The 22662-nt window shown below is 46.1% G+C and overlaps 1 protein-coding gene across 4 annotated transcripts in view; it reads right to left on the bottom strand.

Moving 5' to 3' along the window:
• The window catches only part of WWP2 (WW domain containing E3 ubiquitin protein ligase 2), a 172642-nt gene that overhangs the window by 60946 nt on the left and 89034 nt on the right, over positions 1–22662 (bottom strand). For all 4 annotated transcript variants that reach the window (XM_032284332.1, XM_032284334.1, XM_032284333.1 and 1 more), the window contains one exon: positions 5456–5583. In XM_032284332.1, coding sequence (XP_032140223.1) covers positions 5456–5583 — 128 coding nt within the window. The remainder of the gene's footprint in view (positions 1–5455; positions 5584–22662) is intronic.

Raw genomic sequence — 22662 nt, 5'->3', positions numbered from 1 at the left:
GTGTCACATTTTGGTAATTCTCACAACATGTCAAACTTTTCCAACTCAAAATGTATCCTTCTTATTTATATCTGCCACGGAGATCTGTGACCAGTGATCTTTGATGATGTTACTGCTGCCATTGTTTTGCAGTGCCACAAGCTGTATCCATACAGAATAGCAAATTTGGGCCAGGCACAGTGGCTCATGTCTGTAATCCCAACACTTTGGCAGGCCGAGGCAGGTGGATCATATGAGGTCAGGAGTTTGATTATCAGCCTGGCCAACATGGTGAAACTCTGACTCTACTAAAAATACAAAAATTAGCTGGGCATAGTGGCACATGCCTATAATCCCAGCTACTCACGGGGTGAGGGGGTCCTCAGGCAGGAGAATCACTTGAACCCGGGAGGTGGAGGTTGCAGTGAGCTGAGATCACGCCACTGCATTCCAGCCTGGGGAACAAAAGCAAAACTCCCATCTCGAAAAAATAAAGAAAATTAAAAAAAAACTAAAAAGGACTCACCATTCTAGATGCCATTGAGAACATGTGTGATTCGTGGGAGGGGGTCAACATAGCAACACAACAGGAGTTTGGAAGAAGTGCATTGGAACCTTCACGGATGCTTTGAGAGGTTCAAAGACGCCGGTGGAGGAAGGAAATGCAGATGTGGTGGAAAGAGCAAGCGAACTAGAATTAGAAGTAGGCCTGAAGACGGGACTAAACTGCTTCAATCTCATGATAAGACTGGAACAGTTTAGGAGTTGTATCTTACAGATGAGCAACAAAAGCAGTTTCTTGAGATAGAATCTACTTCTGGTGAAGATGCTGTGAACATTGTTGAAACGACAACAAGTATTTAGAATATTCCATATACTTAGTTGATAAAGCAGCGGCAAAGTTTAAGAAAATTGACTCCAATTTTTAAAAATGTTCTACTGTGGGTAAAATGCTGCCAAACAGCAGCACATGCTACAGAGAAATCTTTGATGAAAGGAAGCGCTGACTGATTCTGCACACTTCACATTGTCTTTTTTTATTTTTTTGAGATGGAGTTTCACTCTTGTCGCCCAGGCTGCAGTGCAGTGGCACGATCTCAGCTCACTGTGACCTCTGCCTCCTGGGTTCAAGCAATTCCCCTGCCTCAGCCTCCCAAGCAACTGGGACTACAGGCTCCTGCCACCACGCCAGCTAATTTTTTGTATTTTAGTAGAGATGGGGTTTCACCATGTTGACCAGGATAGTCTTGATCTCCTGACCTCGTGATTCACCTGCCTCAGCCTCCCAAAGAGCTGAGGTTACAGGCATGAGCCCCCGCGCCCGGCCTCATGTTGCCTTATTTGAACAAATTTCCACAGCCACATCGACCTTCAACAACCACCACCCTGGTCAGTCAGCAGCCATCAACATCAAGGCAAGACCCTCCACCAGCAAAGAGATTTCCACTGGCCAAAGGCTCAGATAATTGTTAGCACTTTTAACAGTGAGGTATTTTTAAATTAAGGTATGTACATTTTTTAGACATAATGCTGTTGTACATTTTATGGACTACAGTATAATATAAACATAACTTTTATATGCACTGGGAAACCAAAAAATTCATGTGACTTCCTTTTTTGTGATATTCATTTTATTGTGGTAGTTTGGAAACAAACCCATAATATCTTTTTTTTTTTTTTTTGAGACAGAGTCTTGCTCTATCGCCAGGCTGGAGTGCAGTGGCACAATCTCGGCTCACTGCAACCTCCGCCTCCTGGGTTCAAGCAATTCTCCTGCCTCAGCCTCCCGAGTAGCTGGGACTACAGGTGCACACCACTACCCCCAGCTAATTTTTGTATTTTTAGTAGAGATGGGGTTTCACCATGTTGGCCAGGATGGTCTCGATCTCTTGACCTCGTGATCCGCCAGCCTCAGCCTCCCAAATTGCTGGGATTACAGGCGTGAGCCACCGCGCCCGGCCAAACCCATAATATCTTTAAGGTATACCTGTAATTTATTCCTTATAACAACTTATGACATATATACTTTTGCTGTAATTTTTTTTTTTGAACCAGGGTCTCACTCTGTCACCCAGGCTGGAGTATAGTGGCGCAATCTCAGCTCACTGCAACATCTGCCTCCTGGGCTCAAAGGATCCTCCTGGCTCAGCCTCCTGAGTAGCTGGAACTACAGATGTGTGTCACCACACCCAACTTTTGCCCTAATTTTGCAAATGAGAAAACTAAGACCCAGCAAGTCACTGGGCCTTCAACACGTATTATAGATGAGGAGTCGGAATCTGACCACAGCTGATGCAACTTCTGACTGATGAGTATGGAAATTACATTTAGGGAAGAAGGAAAATATGTAAATTTTTTTGGTAAAGTCTTCAATAAAGAATTAGCAAGTAAATAATTCCATACAAGTCTCAATGAAGAGCTGTGCCATTAGTCTATTTCTTGATTCCACCACTTCTAAAACTTAGAAATATAATATTTATACACACAGGCTGCCATTCACCCTTATTTTATAAAAATGGATACTTTATGGTTGCAACAACATAAAAAAAACACCTGGAGCCCAGCTCTGGTTTGGCCCCAAATTTCTTTTTCATGCATAACTGCAGTACGCAGCCAAAAAAGGCTGCTAAATAAATCTCGCAAGTCTGTGGAAACTCTTCCAGGAGGCAGAGTTCCCCAGCACCACCATCTTGGAACTGGTCCTCAGAGTTCTCACAGCAGCAGACTGAGGGAGGAAGATGTCCTCATTCACACCCTCAACCCCCGTCTGGTCCTGCGCTGCCAAAGAGAGGAGCTTCTGCCTGCTCCCCACAGCAAAGGTGATACAGTTCTGACCCCTTGGGGCAGATGTTAGAGACCCTCTAAAGCACAGGCTGCCTGTGAGGTAAAGGTGAACCACCATCACAGAAGAAAGGGGAGAGATGAACACAAGGCCTCAGCACCGGAGTGGACAGGAACCCCTAAAACACGACTATCCTCCAGAGAGGGATCTTGAGGCACTGAGAGACCCCACCATGAAACATTTCCAAGGCAGTCTGAGGTTAGGCCTTAGGCACACTTGGCTTTTGAAGATGCGGCTGGCACCTGCCTCAGCTGCTAGAATATAATGTTCCTAGAGATAAGGACAAATAAGTAATGGTACCTAAAAATAAACGTAAGGGAAATACGACTCTATTGAAATGTCCAAGGGCCGGGTGCAACGGCTCACGCCTATAACCCCAGCACTTTGGGAGGCTGAGGCGGGCGGATTGCCTGGGCTCAGGAGCTCGAGACCAGTCTTGGCAACACGGTGAAACCCCGTCTATACTAAAATAGCAAAAAATTGGCTAGGTGTGGTGGCACACGCCTGTAGTCCTAGCTGCTCAGGAGGCTGAGGCAGGAGAATTGCTTGAACCTGGGGAGGCAGAGGTTGCAGTGAGCCAAGATTGGTTCACTGCACTCTAGCCTGGCAACAGAGCGAGACTCCATTTCAAAAAAAAAGGTTGCCATAGGAAGATATGCAAAAATTAAACAAAACAAAAAAAAGGAAATGTCCAAAAAGAGTGACTCAAGGACCTTCACCATAGAAAGGCGATTCACCAATAGTTTTTATAGGAAAAGTAGAGGTGGTTGAGGGAAACCACGATCCCAGTAACACAGGCCCTGGCAGAACAAAGCTGCTGGTCCCTCTGCCACGGCACCTGGGAGTCAGCTGGTTGCTAAAAGCCAGTCCCCTATCCCCATTTGTAAACACTGCCCTCCTCCATAAGCCCCTTAGTTTTCTAAAAGAAAAATGCTTGCAGAGCTGCCTATGGTTCTGTATACCACAGCTCACCGCCATCACCTCGCTGTCTCCTTCACACAGACAGGAAGGTCAGGCTCAGCTACCACTGGATATTCCAAACACAAGGATATGGGTGGTGGCACAGGGGCGCCAGGTGGCTGAGATGGCAGCCCGAGGACACCCTACCTGCAGCTCCTCCTTTCCCCAAGGCTCAGGGTGAGCTAGTCAGTTCACTCAAGTCCTTCAGGCAGGTCCCAAATTCCAGGGAGTTCAGGCCACTGACTCACGGTACACTTTGTGAGACACAGACCGCTCCCACCCTGTGGTCCATTGCAGATAACAGGGTACCAGGCAACATGGGCAGCCACAGGGACTCTGAAGCCCCCATATGGTGCTGCCAGAGAACTGAAAGGTATTACAGAGGAACCCAAATCAATTTCTTCCACTCAGGAAGTTTGTCACACAGTCACTTAACAATGCCACAACAACACTTCCATGAAGGGCCATGCTGCTCTGGGTCTCCTGGCTTTCATGCCACAACTCTGCTGTCAGTCACGAGCATTAGAAATCTATTTCAGTGTCACTTACCAATTTCAATGCCAGCATTCCCCCACCTACAGTTCATTGAAGCAAAACATCTACGTCCCTGCCCAACTGCCTCAAATGAAGACAAATTATCACACGACCAGCAGTCACTAAAGATTTGACAATCTTTGAGAAGTTTAGAGAAATGAATGGGATTGTCTGTTCTTTTTCCTTTTTGACTGTCCTGATGAGAGAGAGGGAGAGCAGGACAGGAAATGATGTTTTGAAATAGGTCCTTCCCATCCCACTTACAGGGAGGCAGAGCCAAGTGGGGGGAAATTCTGTGTGCACGTGGATGGGACCATCTCCTCTCAAATGGAGCCCCCACTGGGATGGCCACAGCACAACCCCAAGTAGTCACCTGGCTTTGTCCTGGTAAGCATCCCAACCCATTCACTGGTGGTGCCATCATCTGACTTAGCACTTAGCAACGATACTTAGTCCTGTTTTTCCCTAGTCTGATAATTCCCTTAGGTGAAGGAAATCAAAAATACGCCATGTATAAATGAGTATCTTATCAGCAATGAAATCCAATGCTGATAAGAAATGAATAGAGGCTGGGTGCAGTGGCTCATACCTGTAATTCTAGCACTTTGGGAGGCCATGATGGGCAGGTCGCCTGAGGTCAGAAGTTTGAGACCAGCCTGACCAACATGGAGAAGCCCCATCTCTACTAAAAATACAAAATTAGCCAGGCATGGTGGCGCATGCCTCTAATCCCAGCTACTTGGGAGGCTGAGGCAGGAGAATCACTTGAACCGAGGAGGCAGAGGTTGCAGTGAGCTGAGATGGCGCACCACTGCACTCCAGCCTGCAAAACAAGAGCGAAACTCCGTCTCAAAAAAAATTTTAAAAAGAAATGAAGAGAAAGACAAGACTTTTTATTTCTGTGCAAATGAGTACTTTAGAAGAGCACAGTCATATGGAGAATAACCTTGGCTGTACAGAACATGCCAGAGACAGAAGATGGGTCCATAGGAAGACTAATGGATTCATATCCAGTTTAGTCCTAGAGCCTTCTGACACCCACCCTCTATTCTGACACAGTGGGCAGGCTCCCATGTCCACGTTAGAACAGCTGAGAGCCCACGGCTTCAGGGCAGGCTGGCGTGAGGTGCCATCACTCACCTGTGCCATTGGCCAAGCCACTGTGGCCTGAGTTCTTGACGGGCTGGCGGTGCCGACTCCGAGCACCAGGGCTTTGCTCGCCGGTTGCTGGGGTTGTTCTAGCTGAAGCACCTGAATGTCTGTGAGTCCTGGGGGTTCAAAGTAGAAAGCAGACAGACATAAGTCACTGTGAAAAGGACAGAAGGGTTTCCTTCCTAAGTCATCATATTCCCTTCTCCTGCCATTTATTGGAAACAAGACCTTTAACTGCCCCTCTAGTTTTGGACTCAACAGAAGCTGGTTCCCAGCAGAGTGGCTCAGGGAAGTTTCCTTTTTGGTAAAAAGCTCAGAAGGTAACTTTGTGTAAACTTTTCCACTTGAAATAAACAAATCCAGGGTGAATTGCCCCTACATCTGAACTAATTGGCAAAATATCCTATGACCATCACATTATTTTTACTGGGCTCAAATGTTACAAATAAACAAGAATCACTGGACAGGCACAGATGAAATATTTCTCCCATTAGGCAAAAAGAGCTCAAAACTTATCCAAAGCAATTTTCTCTATAGCTAGAAAGATGATTCCCTTGGCAATAAAAGTCAAGGGCATTAAACAACTTTTAATCAATGCATATGTTGAAACATTTCTTTCATTGTTGTTTACTTGTTAGTTTGTTTAGAGACAGGGTTACCCTCTGTTGCCCAGGCTGGAGTGGTACGATCACAGCTCACTGCAGCCTCAAACTCCTGGGCTTAAGTGTTCCTCCCACCTGAGCCTCCCCAGCAGCTGGGCTATAGGTGCACAGCATCATGCCTGGCTCATGTTTTTATTTTTGTAGAGACAGGGTCTCACTATGTTGCCAAGGCTGGTCTCGAACTCCTGGTCTCAAGTGATCCACCCACCTCAGCCTCCTAAAGTGCTGGGATTATAGCTATGAGCCACTGCACCTGGCCTAGGCACGTTTTATCTAGAAAAGATGACTCAACAGTCCATCCAAGTAAATGAGAAACAATGCAGAAATGGACACAAATCACAAAGAACAACTGTGGGATTTAACAGCAGAAAACCTATCAGACATCTTCAGAGAACACAAGCAACATGCAGCATTGCACTCCCAAGTTCTTTCTGCAGCGTGACTTTGTTCACTCAGTGAAAATGTCTAAACCTCCCTGCCCTTCAGTTCATCTGTTTCAACTAAAGGAGGCTCTTCTCTTACTTAGTAAGCAGCTACTACTTTGCAACTGTGAGATGGTTCCAGTACCAGGCAGTGAAGAAAAGAGCACCCCTCTCCAGGCAGAGAAACAGAGAGGCCCAGAGACAATTTGTAGCACAAAACATGGGGTGATAAGACTACTCTCAACAATAAAGGTGGCTGGGCGCAGTGGCTCATGTCTGTTATCCCAACACTTTGGGAGTCCAAGGTGGGAGGATGGGTGTTCAAGACCAGCCTGAGCAACATAATAAGACTTTGCCTCTACAAAAAATAAACAAAATTAGCTGCACTACCGGTGCATGCCTGTAGTCCCAGCTACTTGGGAGGCTGAAGTAGGAAGATCATTTGAGCCCAGAAGGTAGAGGATTCAGGGAGCCAAGATCACGTCATTGTACTCCAGCCTGGGTGACAGAGTGAGAGTGTCTCCAAAAAAAAAAAAAAAAAAAAAAGTAAATAAATAAATAAAGGTAATATATTCACTGAGCTATAACATTATGTTCCAGGCAATGTGTGTGCTATGCACGTTACATTATATTTTCTCATTTAACATGGGAACCCTAGAGGTAGCTTACTATAATTATCCCCATTTTACAGATAAGCAAACAGACACAGAAGCTCTATAGAGCTCTTAGGTCAGAGGCTGGGACAGGAAGCCCGAACTCAAGTTAAATTCCTCCTGGTCTACTGTTTCACTGGTCATTTGGCCAATGGTGAAATTAAGAGGTATAATAGAAAGTTCCCTGCTGGGAATATCCACCCCCAGCAGAACATCGCTGTGTTTTGAGACAGTCAGCAGGAGGCTTTGGGGGGGAATATGAACCACCCTCACCAGCTACCTTCTCCAGAGAAAGAAACAGGCTTTGACAAGATGAACATAAACCAAAATCTTAACAGTCATTAGCTTTAGATGTTGGGAATAAAGTGCGCTGTCAACCCTCAGATAGACCTGTCCATGGTCACCTCCTGACCCCGGGCTCCTTGTCCCTCTGCAGAGCAATCGGGCATGACAACAGGGCGGGTCCCATTACTCCCTGGCCCCCCCCTCCCTTTTGTGCTCTTCTAGATTTTTCCAGCTTCCTTCGCTGAGCTTGTACACCTGTGAGTAACGGAAAAAACATAAACTTTTGGGAAGGTGCAGTGGCTCATGCCTGCAATTCCAACACTTTGGGAGGCTGAGCTGGGATGATCACTTGAGCCCAACAGTTCGACACCAGCCTGGGCAACATAATGAGACCCTATTTCTACCAAAAATTTTGAAACATTAGCCAGGCATGGTGGCACGCCCCTGTGGTCCCAGGGAGGATGAGGTAGGAGGATCACTTGGGAGGACAAGGTGAGAGGACCACTTCAGCCTGACAGTGTGGCGAAAGAGTGAGACGTTGTTTCAAAAACAAAAAAAGTTTTTTAAAGTTTTTCTTGCTCCCAACCCCAGACAAAAAAAAAAAAAAAAAAAAAAAAGGAGAAAAACAGAGAAACCTAGCAAACTCCGGAGTCCCTCACACCTAAACACTGCGTGGCAATGCAGACAGGGTACGACTCAGCTGTGGAAATAAAGACTCAATGTGCACTCTCTTTTGCCACCTTTTTCCCTGAGCTAATTTCATAAATCAAATACTGTAGGCTGGGCGTGGTGGCTCATGCCTGTAATCCCAGCACTTTGGGAGGCCAAGGCAGGAGGACTACCTGAGGTCTGGAGTTCGAGACCAGCCTGGCCAACATGGCAAAACCCCGTCTCTACTAGAAATATAAAATTAGCCAGGCATGGTGGTGCACACCTGTAATCCCAGCTACTCCGGAGGCTGAGGCAGGAGAATTGCTTAGAACCTGGGAGGTGGAAGTTGCAGTGAGCCAAGATTGCACCATTGCACTCCAGCCTGGGCAACAGAGGAGAGGCTCTGTCTCAAAAAAAAGCTGTCAACCACACCTCAGTCAAAGACGAATATTTCAAAGTCCTCACTTCATGGGAAGAAATGTTCGCCTTAAGCATTTTACCACAGCTCCTCCTTGAAAGTGGAATGAGCACAAATGAGTTAAAAAGGGAAAGGCAGGCAGCCCTGAGCAGGCTGGTGTGTGTGTGTGTATGCACGTGTATGCATGTGTGTGCGCATATGTGTGTATGTCTTTCTGTGTGTGTGTCTGTGTCTGCATGTGTGTCTGTGTGTGTGCACCTATGTGTGTATCTCTGCATGTGTGTCTGTGTGTGTGCTTGTGTGTGGGTGTAGGTGTTCACATCTATATGTGTTGAGGGCAGAGCTTGAGAGAGAAAATTGGTTAATAGAAGGTTTGTTTCATCCAAGGATCCCTTACTAGGACAAACGCCTCTCTGATTTGGAACTTGCAGCCCACAGGAGCGAGCTGGACCCCTCAGGGAGCTGCAGAACTTGCAGAAAGTGCACTGTCAGCCCCTCAGATAGACCTGTCCGTGATCACCTCCAGACGCCGGGCTCCTTGTCCCTCTGCAGAGCAGCTGGGCATGACAACAGGGCAGGTCCCATTACTCCCTGGACCTGCCCTCACTTCCCAGAAAGGGCATGTGGTCAGAGTGGAGAGAGAATACTTTCAGAAACACTTAACCACTAATCATAGCGGCTTACCCTGAATCATGGGCTGGGCAGGGTGGGATCAGCCCAAAGCCAGGGGCAGCTAGGACCACTTTGCACGAACTGCCACCTCCCCACCCGTGGCCAGCCACCACCCCCTAACACACAAACCCCATACATTCCCTCTCCCCAAAATCTCCTCTTGCCCTAAATCTGGAGTTTCCAGGTTTGGCTCTTGTGTTACCTTTAAAATAAGACACTTAAAGGAAGAGAAGGCCTCCACATCTGAGACAACTCTTCTGTTAGGCAGTTTCCTCTCTTAGAGAACTCACTCAACCCATAAAAGATGGGATCCTATTGTGATGAAAAGCTGGCCCAGATGCTGAAACCACACATCGTGGCCAAAATAGCACCCAGACAAATGCGAGGCGATGGCTGGGACAGCCAGGCTTGGCTCTGCCCACGACTTCAACCTTGGCCCAAGTGCCCCTCACCATTTAGGGGGTGGGGAGGTATTACGTAGCCCCCAGGGCAGGCAGAAAGCAGTTGAATGGCTGTGCCAGTCAGGCCAAACTTCACAAATGGTTTTAAGTCACCTCATTATGGAAATTCAGCTCTCTTTATAGCATGCCCTTCTCAGAATGCGGTGTGTCCTTACCTAAGGTCCTCTCTCAAGAACTGAGGCCTCCTAAAGGAAAGCCAACCACGACCTGGAGCCATGCTCCCCAAAGCAGTTCTAATGCAGATGAGGTCCCCAGGACAGGGCTGCTTGCTGACCCTTGGCATGTAAGCTTTGACAGTCACAGCCCTGGACTCCATCCTCGGCTACACCCTGACAGTCAGAGCCTTGGGTGCCATGGGACACCATGTCTTGCCCTTCATGAGGGCTGCTGAATTGTACTCAAACATCCTTTTCTGAGTGTTAGGCCTCGTTCTAGAGACAAAACAGAGTCCTGGACCTCAAGAAGCTTCCACCTTAGTGGATATGCTGTGATTTATAATTCTGCTCAGATAGAAATTTCCATCACAGAACACAATGCTGCTTTGGGGAAGCCACCTGGCTGGAGAGTGAGCCTGGCTGATAACATGACTGTCACCTCAGTGCAGCTTTGCTGACCACTGTCACCTTTGCAACAGTTCAAAACCTTTGTAATGGTTTTGTTTAAACGGTTCCTGTTTAAACAAAATAGGATTCTGTTTATATATTTAAAAAAAAAAAAAAAAAAAAAAAAAAGGCTTGGCCAGGTGCAGTGGCTCCCGCCTATAATCCCAGCACTTTGGGAGGCTCAGGCAGGTGGACCACCTGAGGTCAGGAGTTCGACACCAGCCTGGTAAACATGTGAAACCCTGTCTTTAGTAAAAATACAAAAATTAGCCAAGTGCAGTGGCGGGCACCTGTAGTCCCAGCAGCTTGAGAGGCTGAGGCAGAAGAATTGCTTGAACCTGGGAGGTGGAAGTTGAAGTGAGTTGAGATTGTGCCACTGCACTCCAGCTGGGGTGACAACAATGAAATTCCATGTCCAAAAAAAAAAAAAGAAAAAGAAAATAATAGAATTACCATATGACCCAGTAATTGCACTTCTGGGTATACATGCAAAAGAACTGAGGGCTGGCATGGTGGCTCACGCCTGCAATTCTAGCACTTTGGGAAGCCGAGATGGGTAGATCACCTGAGGTCAGGAGTTTGAGACCAGCCTCACCAACATGGCAAAACCCCATCTCCACTAAAAATAGAAAATTTAGCTGGGCATGGTGGCACATGTCTGTAGTCCCAGCTACTTGGGAGGCTGAGGCAGGAGAATCACTTGAACCCTGGAGGTGGAGGTTGTAGTGAGCTGAAATCACACCATTGCATTCCAACCTGGGCAACAGAGCAAGACTCTGTCTCAAAAAAAAAAACCCAAAAAACTCAAAGCAAGACCTCAGGAGAGATATTTGCACACTCAGGTAGACAGCAGCATTATTCACAATAGCCAAGAGATAGAAGCAACCCACCTTCGACAAATGAATGGATGAAGTGTGGCAAATGCACACATATGAGTATTATTCAGCCTTAAAAACGAAGGAAATTTTGACACAGGCTACAACATGGATGAACCTCGAGGATACTACACTAATTGAAAGAAGCCAGTGGCAAAAAGACAAATCCTGTGTGATTCCATTTAAATGGTACCTAGAATAGTCAAACTCATTGAGTGAAAAAGCAGAATGATGGTTGCAAGGAGCTAGGGAGAGGGGAGAAATAGGGAAGAAATTTGTGGATGAGTAAAAATATCTAATGAAATGAGGCTGTGTGCAGTGGCTCATGCCTGTAATCCCAGTACTTTGGGAGGCGGAAACAGGAGGATCAATTGGGACTGGCCCAGGCAATGTAGGAAGATTCCGTCTAAATAAATAGTGAAACACTTTTTTAAAAAGCATTTTGTGGCTGCATCAAAATTTTTGAACTCCTGCTCTTCTAAAGTCACTCACCAAAAAAAGGAAAAGACCTTCACAATACCACAAAATAATAAAATCCTAAGCCTGGACCCCCCCTCTCCGCCCCCGGGCTTGGCCAAGAGGACCCCAGAGAAACCTTAAAAACCTTAATTCCCAGCCACCATGACATGCAAGCTCAGATACACCTCGTTACACCCCCGCCTTCCGTAGCCACTATGAGTCTTTCTTTCCTCAGGGTTAAACAGAAATCAACTCTCTCAAAAGACTTGATCACTGCTGATTTCAACCAACTGCCTTAAGCTGGCTTCCCTTTTGTGGTTTCCACACAGCAACTGACCAGCATTCCTTCCTGATAAGAGGCCACCGCCCATGGCGTGTAGGCTGTGCACTGAGTATCTTTCTGTCCACTGCTTCACCTTCTGATGGACAGGGTCTAACTGCAATACATTTAAATATTAAGTGTCCATCCCAACGGGCAACAAAGGGCACAGGTAACAAACGTGTTAGTTTATGACGCATGCGTCTCCCTTTGTGAATATTTATAGCTTCTCCTATAACCTGATAAATATGTAAACTCGGCCAACCAGTTCAGCGTAAATTCCTGTCTCATCCTTCCCTCCCTTGGAGTGCCTGCTTTTTGGTTTCCGGTGGAGGCTCCACTTCCTGCCTGCAGGTAACCCTCCACTTTAGAAATAAAGCTCTCTTCTAAATTTATAGAGTTTGTGGCTTTTATCGTTGACAACATATATCTGATAAAGGAATTTTATCTAGACTTGATAGAGAACTCTTAAAACTCAGCAGTTAGAAAACAACCTAATATTTTTAAAACAATCAAAAGATTTGAGATGGGCAGATCACCTGAGGTCAGGAGTTTGAGACCAGCCTGGGCAACATGGCGAAACCCTATCTCTACAAAAATACAAAAATTTGCTAGATATGGTAGCAAGCACATGTAGTCCCAGCTACTTGGAAGGCTGAGGCAGGAGGATGGCTTGAGCTTGGGAGGTGGAGATTACAGTGAGCCGAGATCATGCCACTGCACTCCAGCTTGGGTGACAAAGCCAAACCCTGACTAAACAAAAGATCTGAACAGACACTTCACCAAAGAAGATCTACAGATGGCGAATGAGCACACAAATAAAGTTCAACATCGTAAGTTCTCTGGGAAGCGCAAATTAAAACTACAATGAGATATCATTAAGTATCTATTAGAATAGACAAAGTATTTTTAGGTCGGGCACAGTGGCTCACACCTGTAATCCCAACACTTTGGGAGGCCAAAGCAGGCAGATCACTTGAAGTCAGGTGTTTGAGACTAGCCTGGCTAACATGGGTGAAACCCCGTCTCTATTAAAAATCATGCTATTGCACTCTAGCCAAGGCAACAGAGGCAGACTGTGTCTTAAAAAAAAAAAAAAAAAATGTAATCAGTCACAGTGGCTGGCGCCTGCAATCCCAGCTACTCAGGAGGCTAAGGCAGGAAAATCGCTTGAACCTGGGAGGCCAAGGCTGCAGTGAGCCAAGATTGTGCCACTGTAGTCCAGTCTGGGTGACAGAATAAGACTCTGTCTTTCACACACACACACACACACACACACACACACACACACACACAAAAAGAATTGACAAATTTTTATACAACTGATGGTAAGAAGTCCTGGTTAGGAGGCAAAGTAATTGGAACTCCCATACATTGATGGCGGGAACACAACATGATCCAGCCACTTTGTAAACTGTTTGGCGGTTTCTTATAAAGTTAAATATGCACTTAGCATGCAAACTGACAATCCTACTCCTAAGTATCTTTTTTTAGTTATTATTTTCAGACAGGGTCTTGCTCTGTCACCCAGACTGGAGTGCAGTGGCATGATCATGGCTCAATGCGACCTCCTGGGCTCCAGTAATCCTCCCACCTCAGCCTCCCAAGTAGCTGGGATCACAGGTACGGGCCACCATGCCCAGCTAATTTTTGCATTTTTTGGTAGAGAAGGGGTTTTACCATATTGCCCAAGATGATCTCAAACTCCAAAGCTCAAGCAACCTGCCCATCTTGGCCACCCAAAGTGCTGGGATTATAGGCATGAGCCACCGCACCCAGCTTCTCCTAGGTATTTACCCATGAGAAATGAAAACGTGTTTGCAGAAAAGTCTGTATGCAAATGATCATAGAGACTTTGTTTGTAATCACCAAAAACCGTAAGCAACTCCAAGTTCTTCAACTGGCGTATGAACAGACCAACTGTGGTACATACAGTGGAATAAACCCAGTGTGTAAAGGGAATGAACTGCTGGTACACGCAGCGACAGCGGTGAATCACAACTGCATTCTGCTAAGTAAAAGACTCCAAAGGCTACATAGTGTACCTTCCCATTTTTAAGATATTCAAGAAGAGGTCAGACTTAGAAAACAGATCCATGCTTGCCAGTGGCGAGGGGGAGAAGGAAGAGATGGCGACAAAGGGGAACCAGGAATTTTCGGGGGTGATGAAACTTTCTCTGCATCTTTTTTGTTTCTTTTGTTTTTGTTTTTGTTTTTTTTGACACTGAGTTTCACTCTTTTGCCCAGGCTGGAGTGAAGTGGTGCAATCTCAGCTCATCGCAACCTCCACCTCCCAGGTTCAAGTGATTGTCCTGCCTCAGCCTTCCACGTAGCTGGGATCACAGGCTCCTACCACCACGCCCAGCTCACTTTTGTATTTTTAGTAGAGATGGTGTTTCACCATGTTGGCCAGGCTGGTCTCAAACTCCTGCTCTCAGGTGATCCACCCACCTCAGCCTCCCAAAGCAGTAGGACTACAGGCGTGACCCATTGCGTCCAGCCTTTCTGTATCTTGATTATGATAGTGGCTACCTGGCTGCATGCTTTTGTCAAAACTTACAGAACTATACACTAGCAAGGATGGATTTTACTGTTGGAAATTATACCTTAGTAAACTTAATAATTTTAAAAAGCCATTGTGGAGTGAGAAACAAGTGAGTAAAAGTTGTAGAAGGCAGGTATGGTGTGAGGGTATGCTCAAAAAAAACAGAAAGCAACAATGTGAATGGGAATGTAATTCAGGCAAAATTCAAGACCCTACAAACATTTCTGAATTAGTAAATGTAGGGATTCTATAAAGACGAGGGACACATCTCTCCCAAATGTCGAGAATTCGTGGCTAGGCTGGAGGCGGTGGCTCACACCTGTAATTCCAGCACTTTGGGAGACCAAGGTCAGAGGATCACTCGAGCCCGAGGGTACAAAACCAGCCTGGCAACATAGGGAGACCTTGTCTCTACAAAAAAAAATTTTTTTTTGGTGGCGAGTGCCTGTGATCCCAGCTATGCTGGAGGCTGAGGTGGGAGGTTCACTTGAGCCCGGGAGGTCGAGGCTGTAGTAAGCTGTGATCTCACCACTGCACTCTATCCCGGGCAATAGAGCGAGAGACCCTGTCTCCAAGAAAGAAAAAAGAAAAGGAATTCATGGCTGGCTGGATACCAGATGCCAAGCATACTTTTCTATCTTGGTAAAAGAGGCCCAGAATAAAAGGCAGGTTCATTGACCTCAGACTCAGGCCCACTGGTATTGGAGTTCAGCAAAAGAGGAGTTTCAAGGTATAAAAACTTGATTACTGGCCAGGCACAGTGGTTCATGCCTTTAATCCCAACACTTTGGGAGGCCGAGACAGGTGGATCACCTGAGGTGGAGTTTGAGAACAGCCTGGGGACGGAGGTTGCAGTGAGCCAGATCCCGCCGCTGCACTCCAGCCTGCGTGACAGAGCGAGATTCCGTCTCAAAAAAACCTGATTATTGACTTTTGTCCTATAAAACAAGCACAGAAAGTAAAATTGCCAAATAAAACTCATCTCACATTCCAATCCAGGAACCAGTATTTGCCTAGGATTACTAGAACCTAAAGGGCTCCCACTCTCAAGTCTGTCCTTTCTCTGAGCACACTCTTAACTGGTCATTGTCTTTTAATAGCTGCATGGAAAAAAAAATTGAGTGGAGCTGGGCCAGATTCCAGCGAGACAGAACCAGAAAGAAACAGGCACTTAAAATAGAAGCATGAAAAAATAAAAAAAGGAAGCTGTAATGGGAAAAGAAACGGTCTCTACCACCCAGAGATGCATCAATAAATAAACCTACTCCCACCTGCACCCTCCTCAATTCTTCCTCCACACTCAAATGAAGATGAGGAAAAAAAATGAAGAGGGAGGTAAAAGGAGAAGTGAGCCGGGAAAGGCACAAATAGATGAAAATGGGCTCCTTCTAGTCACTGCAAGGGTAATTTATGGCTCCATTCCACACCCTATCTCTGGACTGTTGGCCTCACAAATGACAGGGAAGGTAAAAATAAAACTGCTGCCAAGTCCATTCTAAATTACAGAAAGATTTCCGGAAGACAAACCATTTCCTTTTGCTCACCCTAGAGTACAGAGCAACCTTCTCGATGGTGGCAATTTTATTAGGCTAAAAAAACTCACCTTGAGCGAGAATGTACAGTGAATGGTGACTCCTCTAATCTACTTCCAGGCTGTATGTTGGGCTTAGTGGAGAACAGTGTTCAAACACCCTCCCAAACTTGAAAGAGAGCTAGAGAGTTCAGAGGAGAAGAGTTCAACTGCTCAACACGGCCATCGACAGCTAGAGGTACCCTGAACAGAGACAGCGGCCTGTGCTTTGTCCTATGACCCGAGATCCCCAATCCTGAATTATGAGGGTATAAGACACGGTTGCCACTTAGGAGATGAGATCCCAGGCCATCAACCTTCACTACGCACAGGAGGAATCTCCATAGGGCTGGCCCGAAAGGAAAGCAGAGCACAGCCTGTACAGGTGTGCCAGAAAAACCTCTTCACCTTCTTGCCACTGGCATCATTCCCTGTTTGAATCTGGCCCACTCACTGCCTCCTTTTACTCTAGCTCCAGACCAGAAAGGACTACACAGGACTTTGAATGAATGGGGGACTACAGTATATTAGAGTGTTCTTTCTTTCCTTTTTTTTTTTTTTTTTTTTTTTTTGTTTTAAACAGAGATCAAGTCTTGCTATGTTGCCCCAGCTGGTCTTGAACTCCTGGCCTCACGCAATCCTCCGGCCTCAGCCTCCCAAAGTGTAGGGATTAGAGGTGTGAGCCACCTTGCCGGGGCAGAGCATTATTTCTAAACGTCCTGACAAGTCACAAGGCAGGAACTCAGCAGGAGGGAGGTAGGTTCCAAAAAGAATATGCTCAATGGACACTCCTCAAAATACTTCTCCAGACCCCTACCAAGGGACATCAGACTCTTTGCTGATCTACTTGCCTGGCATACTCTTCCTGGACTTTCCACCCAGGTGGCCAAATTCCTAGGCCAAATCTCAGTCTAAATGCCCCTCATCTCCCAGGCTACCATAAATTTCCCTTCATTCACTCATAACATCCTAATCGTTCCCTTTACGGCGCTGCTATATGTCATTACACATTCATGAGAGCAGGGACCATGTCTTCTTTTGTGAACCTTTGGAGACTCAGCACCTAGTGTGAGCCTGGCCCACAGTAGGCACTCAAGAAATATTTGTTGAATGAAGGAAAGATACAAGCTGTCAGGTTCAAAATCACTCTTGGGCCTGTAATCTCCAATACTTTGCAAATTCCTTCCAATCCAGTCACTCATCACTTCCCTGACCCCTTTAAAGAATGGAATCATACCACTACACCCGGCTAATTTTTCATTTTTATTTTATTTTTTATAGAGATGGGGGTCTCAAACTCCTGGGCTCAAGTGATCCTCCTGCCTCAGCCTCTCAAAGTGCTGGGATTACAGGTGTGAGCCACTGCACCTGGCCAATTAGAGAGAGTCTTTCTACTGTGGGGAGAATTTCTAAAATGACCTCCCTCCCACTCTAACTCCAACTCTAATGCCTAAAACCTGTGAATATGACAAGGCACCACACCCTTGAGTATGTCATCATGTACCACAGCTGACCTTAAGAAAGGGGATCATCCAGGTGGGATCACCCAGTCTAATTAGCATCACATCACCTCCTGGGAGCAGAGAGCCTTCTCCAGCAGGTGGCAGGAAAGAAAATGGGAGCAATTCAAATCACAGGGAGATCTGACACTCCCTTCCTGGCTTGAAAGTGGAGAGGGCCCCATGAGAAGGAATGCAGAGGTAGGTGGGGGAAGCTTAAGAAGTTAAGAGAGACCCCCGCTGATGGTCAGCAAGGAATGGGTACCTCAGTCCTACAACTGCAAGTAACTAAATTCAGCTAAGGACCTGAATGCCTTTTTTTTTTCTTTTTTTGGAGACAGGGTCTCCCTCTGTTGCCCAGGCTGGAGAGGAGTGGTACAATCACAGCTCACTACATCCTTGACCTCCCTGGGCTCAAGCGATACTCCCGCCTCAGCCTCCTGAGTAGCTGGGATGACAGGTGTACGCCACCATGCCCAGCTAATTTTTGTATTTTTTGTTGAGACGGGGTTTGGCTATGTTGCTCAGGCTGGTCTCAAACTCCTGGACTCAAGCCATCTGCCCACCTCTCAGCTTTCCAAAGTGCTGGGATTACAGGCATGAGCCACTGTGCCCGGCCCTGAATGACCTTTGAAGCAAATTCTTCCCCTAGTATATGCAGATAAGAAGGCTGCTCTGCCAGAGCCTTGATTTTGGCCTTGCGAGACCCTGAAGGGAAAAGCCAGCCATGTGATCCTGGACTTATGTCATACAGGACTGTGAGCTAATAAATGGTGTTGTTTTAAGCCCTAAGTTTGTGATGATTTGTTACACAGTAATAGAAAATGAATGCTGATAAATGACAATTCAGTTTCCATAGTAGAAGATGGAACTCTCAAATACATGTACGGCTAGGGAAGGGCCTTGACCCAGTTCTTGCTGGTCTAATTCAGAGGGCCTCATACAGTTATGGCATCACTCTGTGGGATCCAGTGACCATCTCAAAGGGGCAGCATTCCAGTGATCCTAATGTCCTTAGGGAGACACACATTCCTAAGATTCAACAATCACTTGGGAATTTGAACACCTGGATATAAATGACATATTATCTATTCTTAGAGGGTAAGTAACGTTCTTTTCTGGCAGAGTTGAAGTGCACAGGCTTTACATGTTCTTTTCCCAAACAAGACTTATTTATGTGTCAATTCTTCTCTGATTCCAATATTAACCTTAAAAGCTGCAAGGATTCGAAAAAAACAATTCAACACAGAAATATCAATCATGAAGAAAAAACAGATGAAGCCGCAGAGAGTGCAGGCAGTGGGACCCCAGCACACTCTTGGTGGTTCACCTTACAAGCACAAGGCGGTTCTGATAAAGAGCGCCCCCTATTCCCTGCGGTCCTGAAATCATCACATCTCAGGAATCAGGGCGCCAGGGAACGTAAACCAGCAGCATGACCTACTCAGAAGTTTTAGCGACTGAAGATCAGGAACACGAGACTCCTTCAGCAAATATTTACTGAGCAGCTACTACGTGCAGCAAGGCACTATTCTAGGTCCTGCTGGGGACACAAAGATGAATGAGGCGCACAGAGCCATGGCATGGTGTTTGGGTGAAAGCTTCAGCACCACTCTCCCCAACCCCCCTCCTTCCCAAAAAACAACAAACCAGGTGGAAGAAATAACTCCTCAGGAGTCTCCAATTCATCATTCTTTTTCTAAGTGTAGAGAAAAAATGTATTACTTGATTTGAAATAAAACTTTTTTTTTTTACTGGTTCTAAAGGTAAAATTTCAAAGAAAAGGAATAAAACCACCGGGCCCTAATCCCCCATTCTCCACTATAAAATAAAGAGTATCTGCACCACATTCTACTCTAAGTTTTCACTAATTTCATTAAAATATCTTTGTGTCATTTTGTCATTAAAGAGCTGTACTGTTAGGCCGTGTGCAGTAGCTTATGCCTGTAATCCCAACACTTTGGGGGGCTAAAGAAAGAGGATTCCAGACCAGCCTGGGCAACACAGGAAGACCCGGTCACTAAAAAAAAAAAAATTTATATTTAGCCAGGCATGGTGGCACACACCTGTAGTCCCAGCTACCTAGGAGGCTGAGGGGGGAAGATCACTTGGGCCTGGGAGGTTGAGGCTGCAGTGAGCTGTGATTCTGCCACTGCACTCCAGCCTGGGTGACAGAGCAAAACCCAGTCTCAAAAAAAAAAGTTGACCTTCCAAGGCAATTTGAAAACACACAAAGTAGACCCAACATGCAGACATGCTATACATGAAACTCAGCATAAGGCCAAACAGAAAATCTGCAGACTGGTAGCCAGTAAATGAGCTCTTGTTCCCTTCACACCACTGGATGCAGAATTTCACACTCCATTATCAAATAATCGGAGAGCCAAAAATACCTTCAACCCATAAAGACTTTCCTTGAAAAGGGAGACCAAACATAAGCTTAAAGTGGAAAGTAAGGCTGGACACAGTGGCTCATGCCTATAATCCCAATACTTTGGGAGGCTGAGGCAGGTGGATCATGAGGTCAGGAGATCGACATCGTCCTGGCTAACACGGTGAAACCCCATCCCTACTAAAAATACAAAAAATTAGCTGCATATGGTGGCACGCACCTGTAGTCCCAGCTACTCGGGAGGCTGAGGCAGAAGAATCGCTTGAACCCAGGAAGCGGAGGTTGCAGTGAGCCGAGATTGCACCACTGCACTCCAGTCTGGTTGACAGGGCAAGGCTCTGTCTCAAAAACTAATAATACATTTATTTTTTTTTTTTTGCATGAATTAAACTCTCTTTTTAAGTAATAAAAATCAATAAAACCAAGGGAAAAAAAGGAACACTCTGGGATTCTGCATTATTATAGAAACCAAGGCATGAAATATTTCTAGAGAGGACCAGACCATGATGCTAAACTGGCAGAGAGGTCAGGTGGGGCTTTGGCAGCTGTAACTGCAGCAGAATGATAGAGGCAGATGACAGACTGAAGTGAACTAAAACGATACTTAAGAAATAAGGATGGGAGGCCTCAATGCTACTGAGACAAATACATCCACTATATCTTCAACAAGTTAAGGATGCAGAATAACTTCATGAAGTCCAGTACATGTGAAGCGGAATATAAATCCTAGATTTTAGTTCTGTTACTATATTTATCTAAAACAAAATGAAAAGCCGGCTGGGCTCAACAGCTCATTCCTACAATCCCAGCACTTTAGAAGCCTGAGGCTGGTGGATTGCTTGAGTCCAGGGTTCAAGACCAGCCTGGGCAACATGGGCAGACTCCATGTCTACAAAAATTGTAAAACTCAGCCTGCTGTGGTGGTGCACACCTGTAGTCCCAGCAATTTGGGAGACTGAGGCAGGAGGATCACTTGAGCCTGGGAGGTCGAGGCTGCAGTGAGCCGTGACTGCACCACTGCACTTCAGCCTGGGTGACAGAACAAGACCCTGTCTCAAAATTAAAAAAAAGAAAAAAGAGGCGAGGCGTCATGGCCCACACCTGAAATCCCAGCACTTTGGGAGGCCGAGACGGGCGGATCACGAGGTCAGGAGTTCAAGACCAGTGTGGCCAATATGGTGAAACCCCGTCTCTACTAAAAACACAAAAATTAGCTGGGCATGGTGGCGGGCACCTGTGGTCCCATCTACTCAGGAGGATGAGGCAGAAGAATCGCTTGAACCTGGGAGGCAGAGGCTGCAGTAAGCTGATATCATGCCACTGCACTCCAGCCTGAGTGATCAAGACTCTGTCTCAAGAAAAAAAAAAAAAATAAGAAAAGAAAAAGGAAAAAGAGGCCAGGCATGGTGGCAGGTGCCTGTAGTCACAGCTATTCAGGAGGCTGGGGCACGAGAATCACTTGAATCCAGAAGGCAGAGGTTGCACTGAGCTGAGATCCCGCCAATGCACTCCAGCATGGGTGACAGAGCAAGATTCCATCTCAAAAATGAATAAATTTTAAAAAAAGAAAAGCCTACATACAGAATCAATTCAACGTTTGAAAGGAATTATTCTTAGGTTATTAAAATGCCATCAGAAAGACAGTCACTAAACCAAACCCCAAATCACCATCTCCACAGACCTTGGCACTTTAAAAGGAGCCATCCAGTTCCAACAGAATCCTAAAGAAAAAGTCTAACATCGTCTCACCAAACCACAGCCACAAACACCATGGCTGAAGCACCCCTCCTTCCTTGCCATCCACATCTGCCCAAAGCATTTGCAGCCAGTTCTGTTCTGGTCTTCCATCAGCACGTGGCCAAGCTGCCAAGCTCTCATGACTAGAAAGTCATTTCTCCAAGACCCATACTCTTTTTATTGGCTTCTCTCTACATTTTTTCCCCTTTCAATTATGATTTTCTAGGATTGAGAAGTTGTAGAATCCAGATACAGATCTGGTTAAAGTAGAACTAGCACTCATGTGCCCTGAATGTGGCAACGCTTATTGTGGCCCTGTGGTTCACTGTCAGGAATACGATGTTTTGTTCCGTGTTTCTTAATTTTGGGCTCTCATTCCTCCTCCTATGGGTGCACTTCCAGAGAAATAACTCTGCCAGGAGCCACGCAGTAACAATGTTCCATAAAGACTGCTCAACACCAAAGCCAACCACCATGGGGATGTGGTTTTCTGTTGTTGTTCTTGAGAGGGAGTCTTGCTCCATCACCCAGGCTGGGGTGCAGTGGCACAATCTCGACTCAATGTAACCTCTGCCTTGCAGATTCGAGCGGTTCTCCTGCTTCAGCCTCCTACATAGCTGGGATTACAGGTGCGTACCACCGTGCCCAGCTAATATTTTCTATTTTTAGTAAGGCGGGGTTTCACCATGTTGGCCAGGCTTGTCTCAAACTTCTGACCTCATGATCCGCCCGCCTCGGACTCCCAAAGTGGGATTACAGGCGTGAGCCACCGCGCCTGGCCAGGTATGTGGTTTTAAAGTGACATCTTAATAAGCTCTCAGCCTCTTGTGTCTCTTGTCTCCATTAATGACATCACAGTAGAGGAATTTGGGATCCCCTCACCCCCACCCTTCACCTTGTCTCATTAGTCAGCCATGCAGTCCTGCTTAATTACACCTCCTAGGTATTTCTAGGTATTTCTCTTGTCTCCTCT

The sequence above is a fragment of the Sapajus apella genome, unplaced genomic scaffold, assembly GCF_009761245.1.
Source record: "Sapajus apella isolate SASKATOON/1434 unplaced genomic scaffold, GSC_monkey_1.0 scaffold15, whole genome shotgun sequence".
Classification (NCBI taxonomy): domain Eukaryota; kingdom Metazoa; phylum Chordata; class Mammalia; order Primates; family Cebidae; genus Sapajus; species Sapajus apella.
The sequence above is the reverse complement of the archived record's forward strand: the minus strand, read 5'-3'. Positions and strand labels throughout refer to the sequence as shown.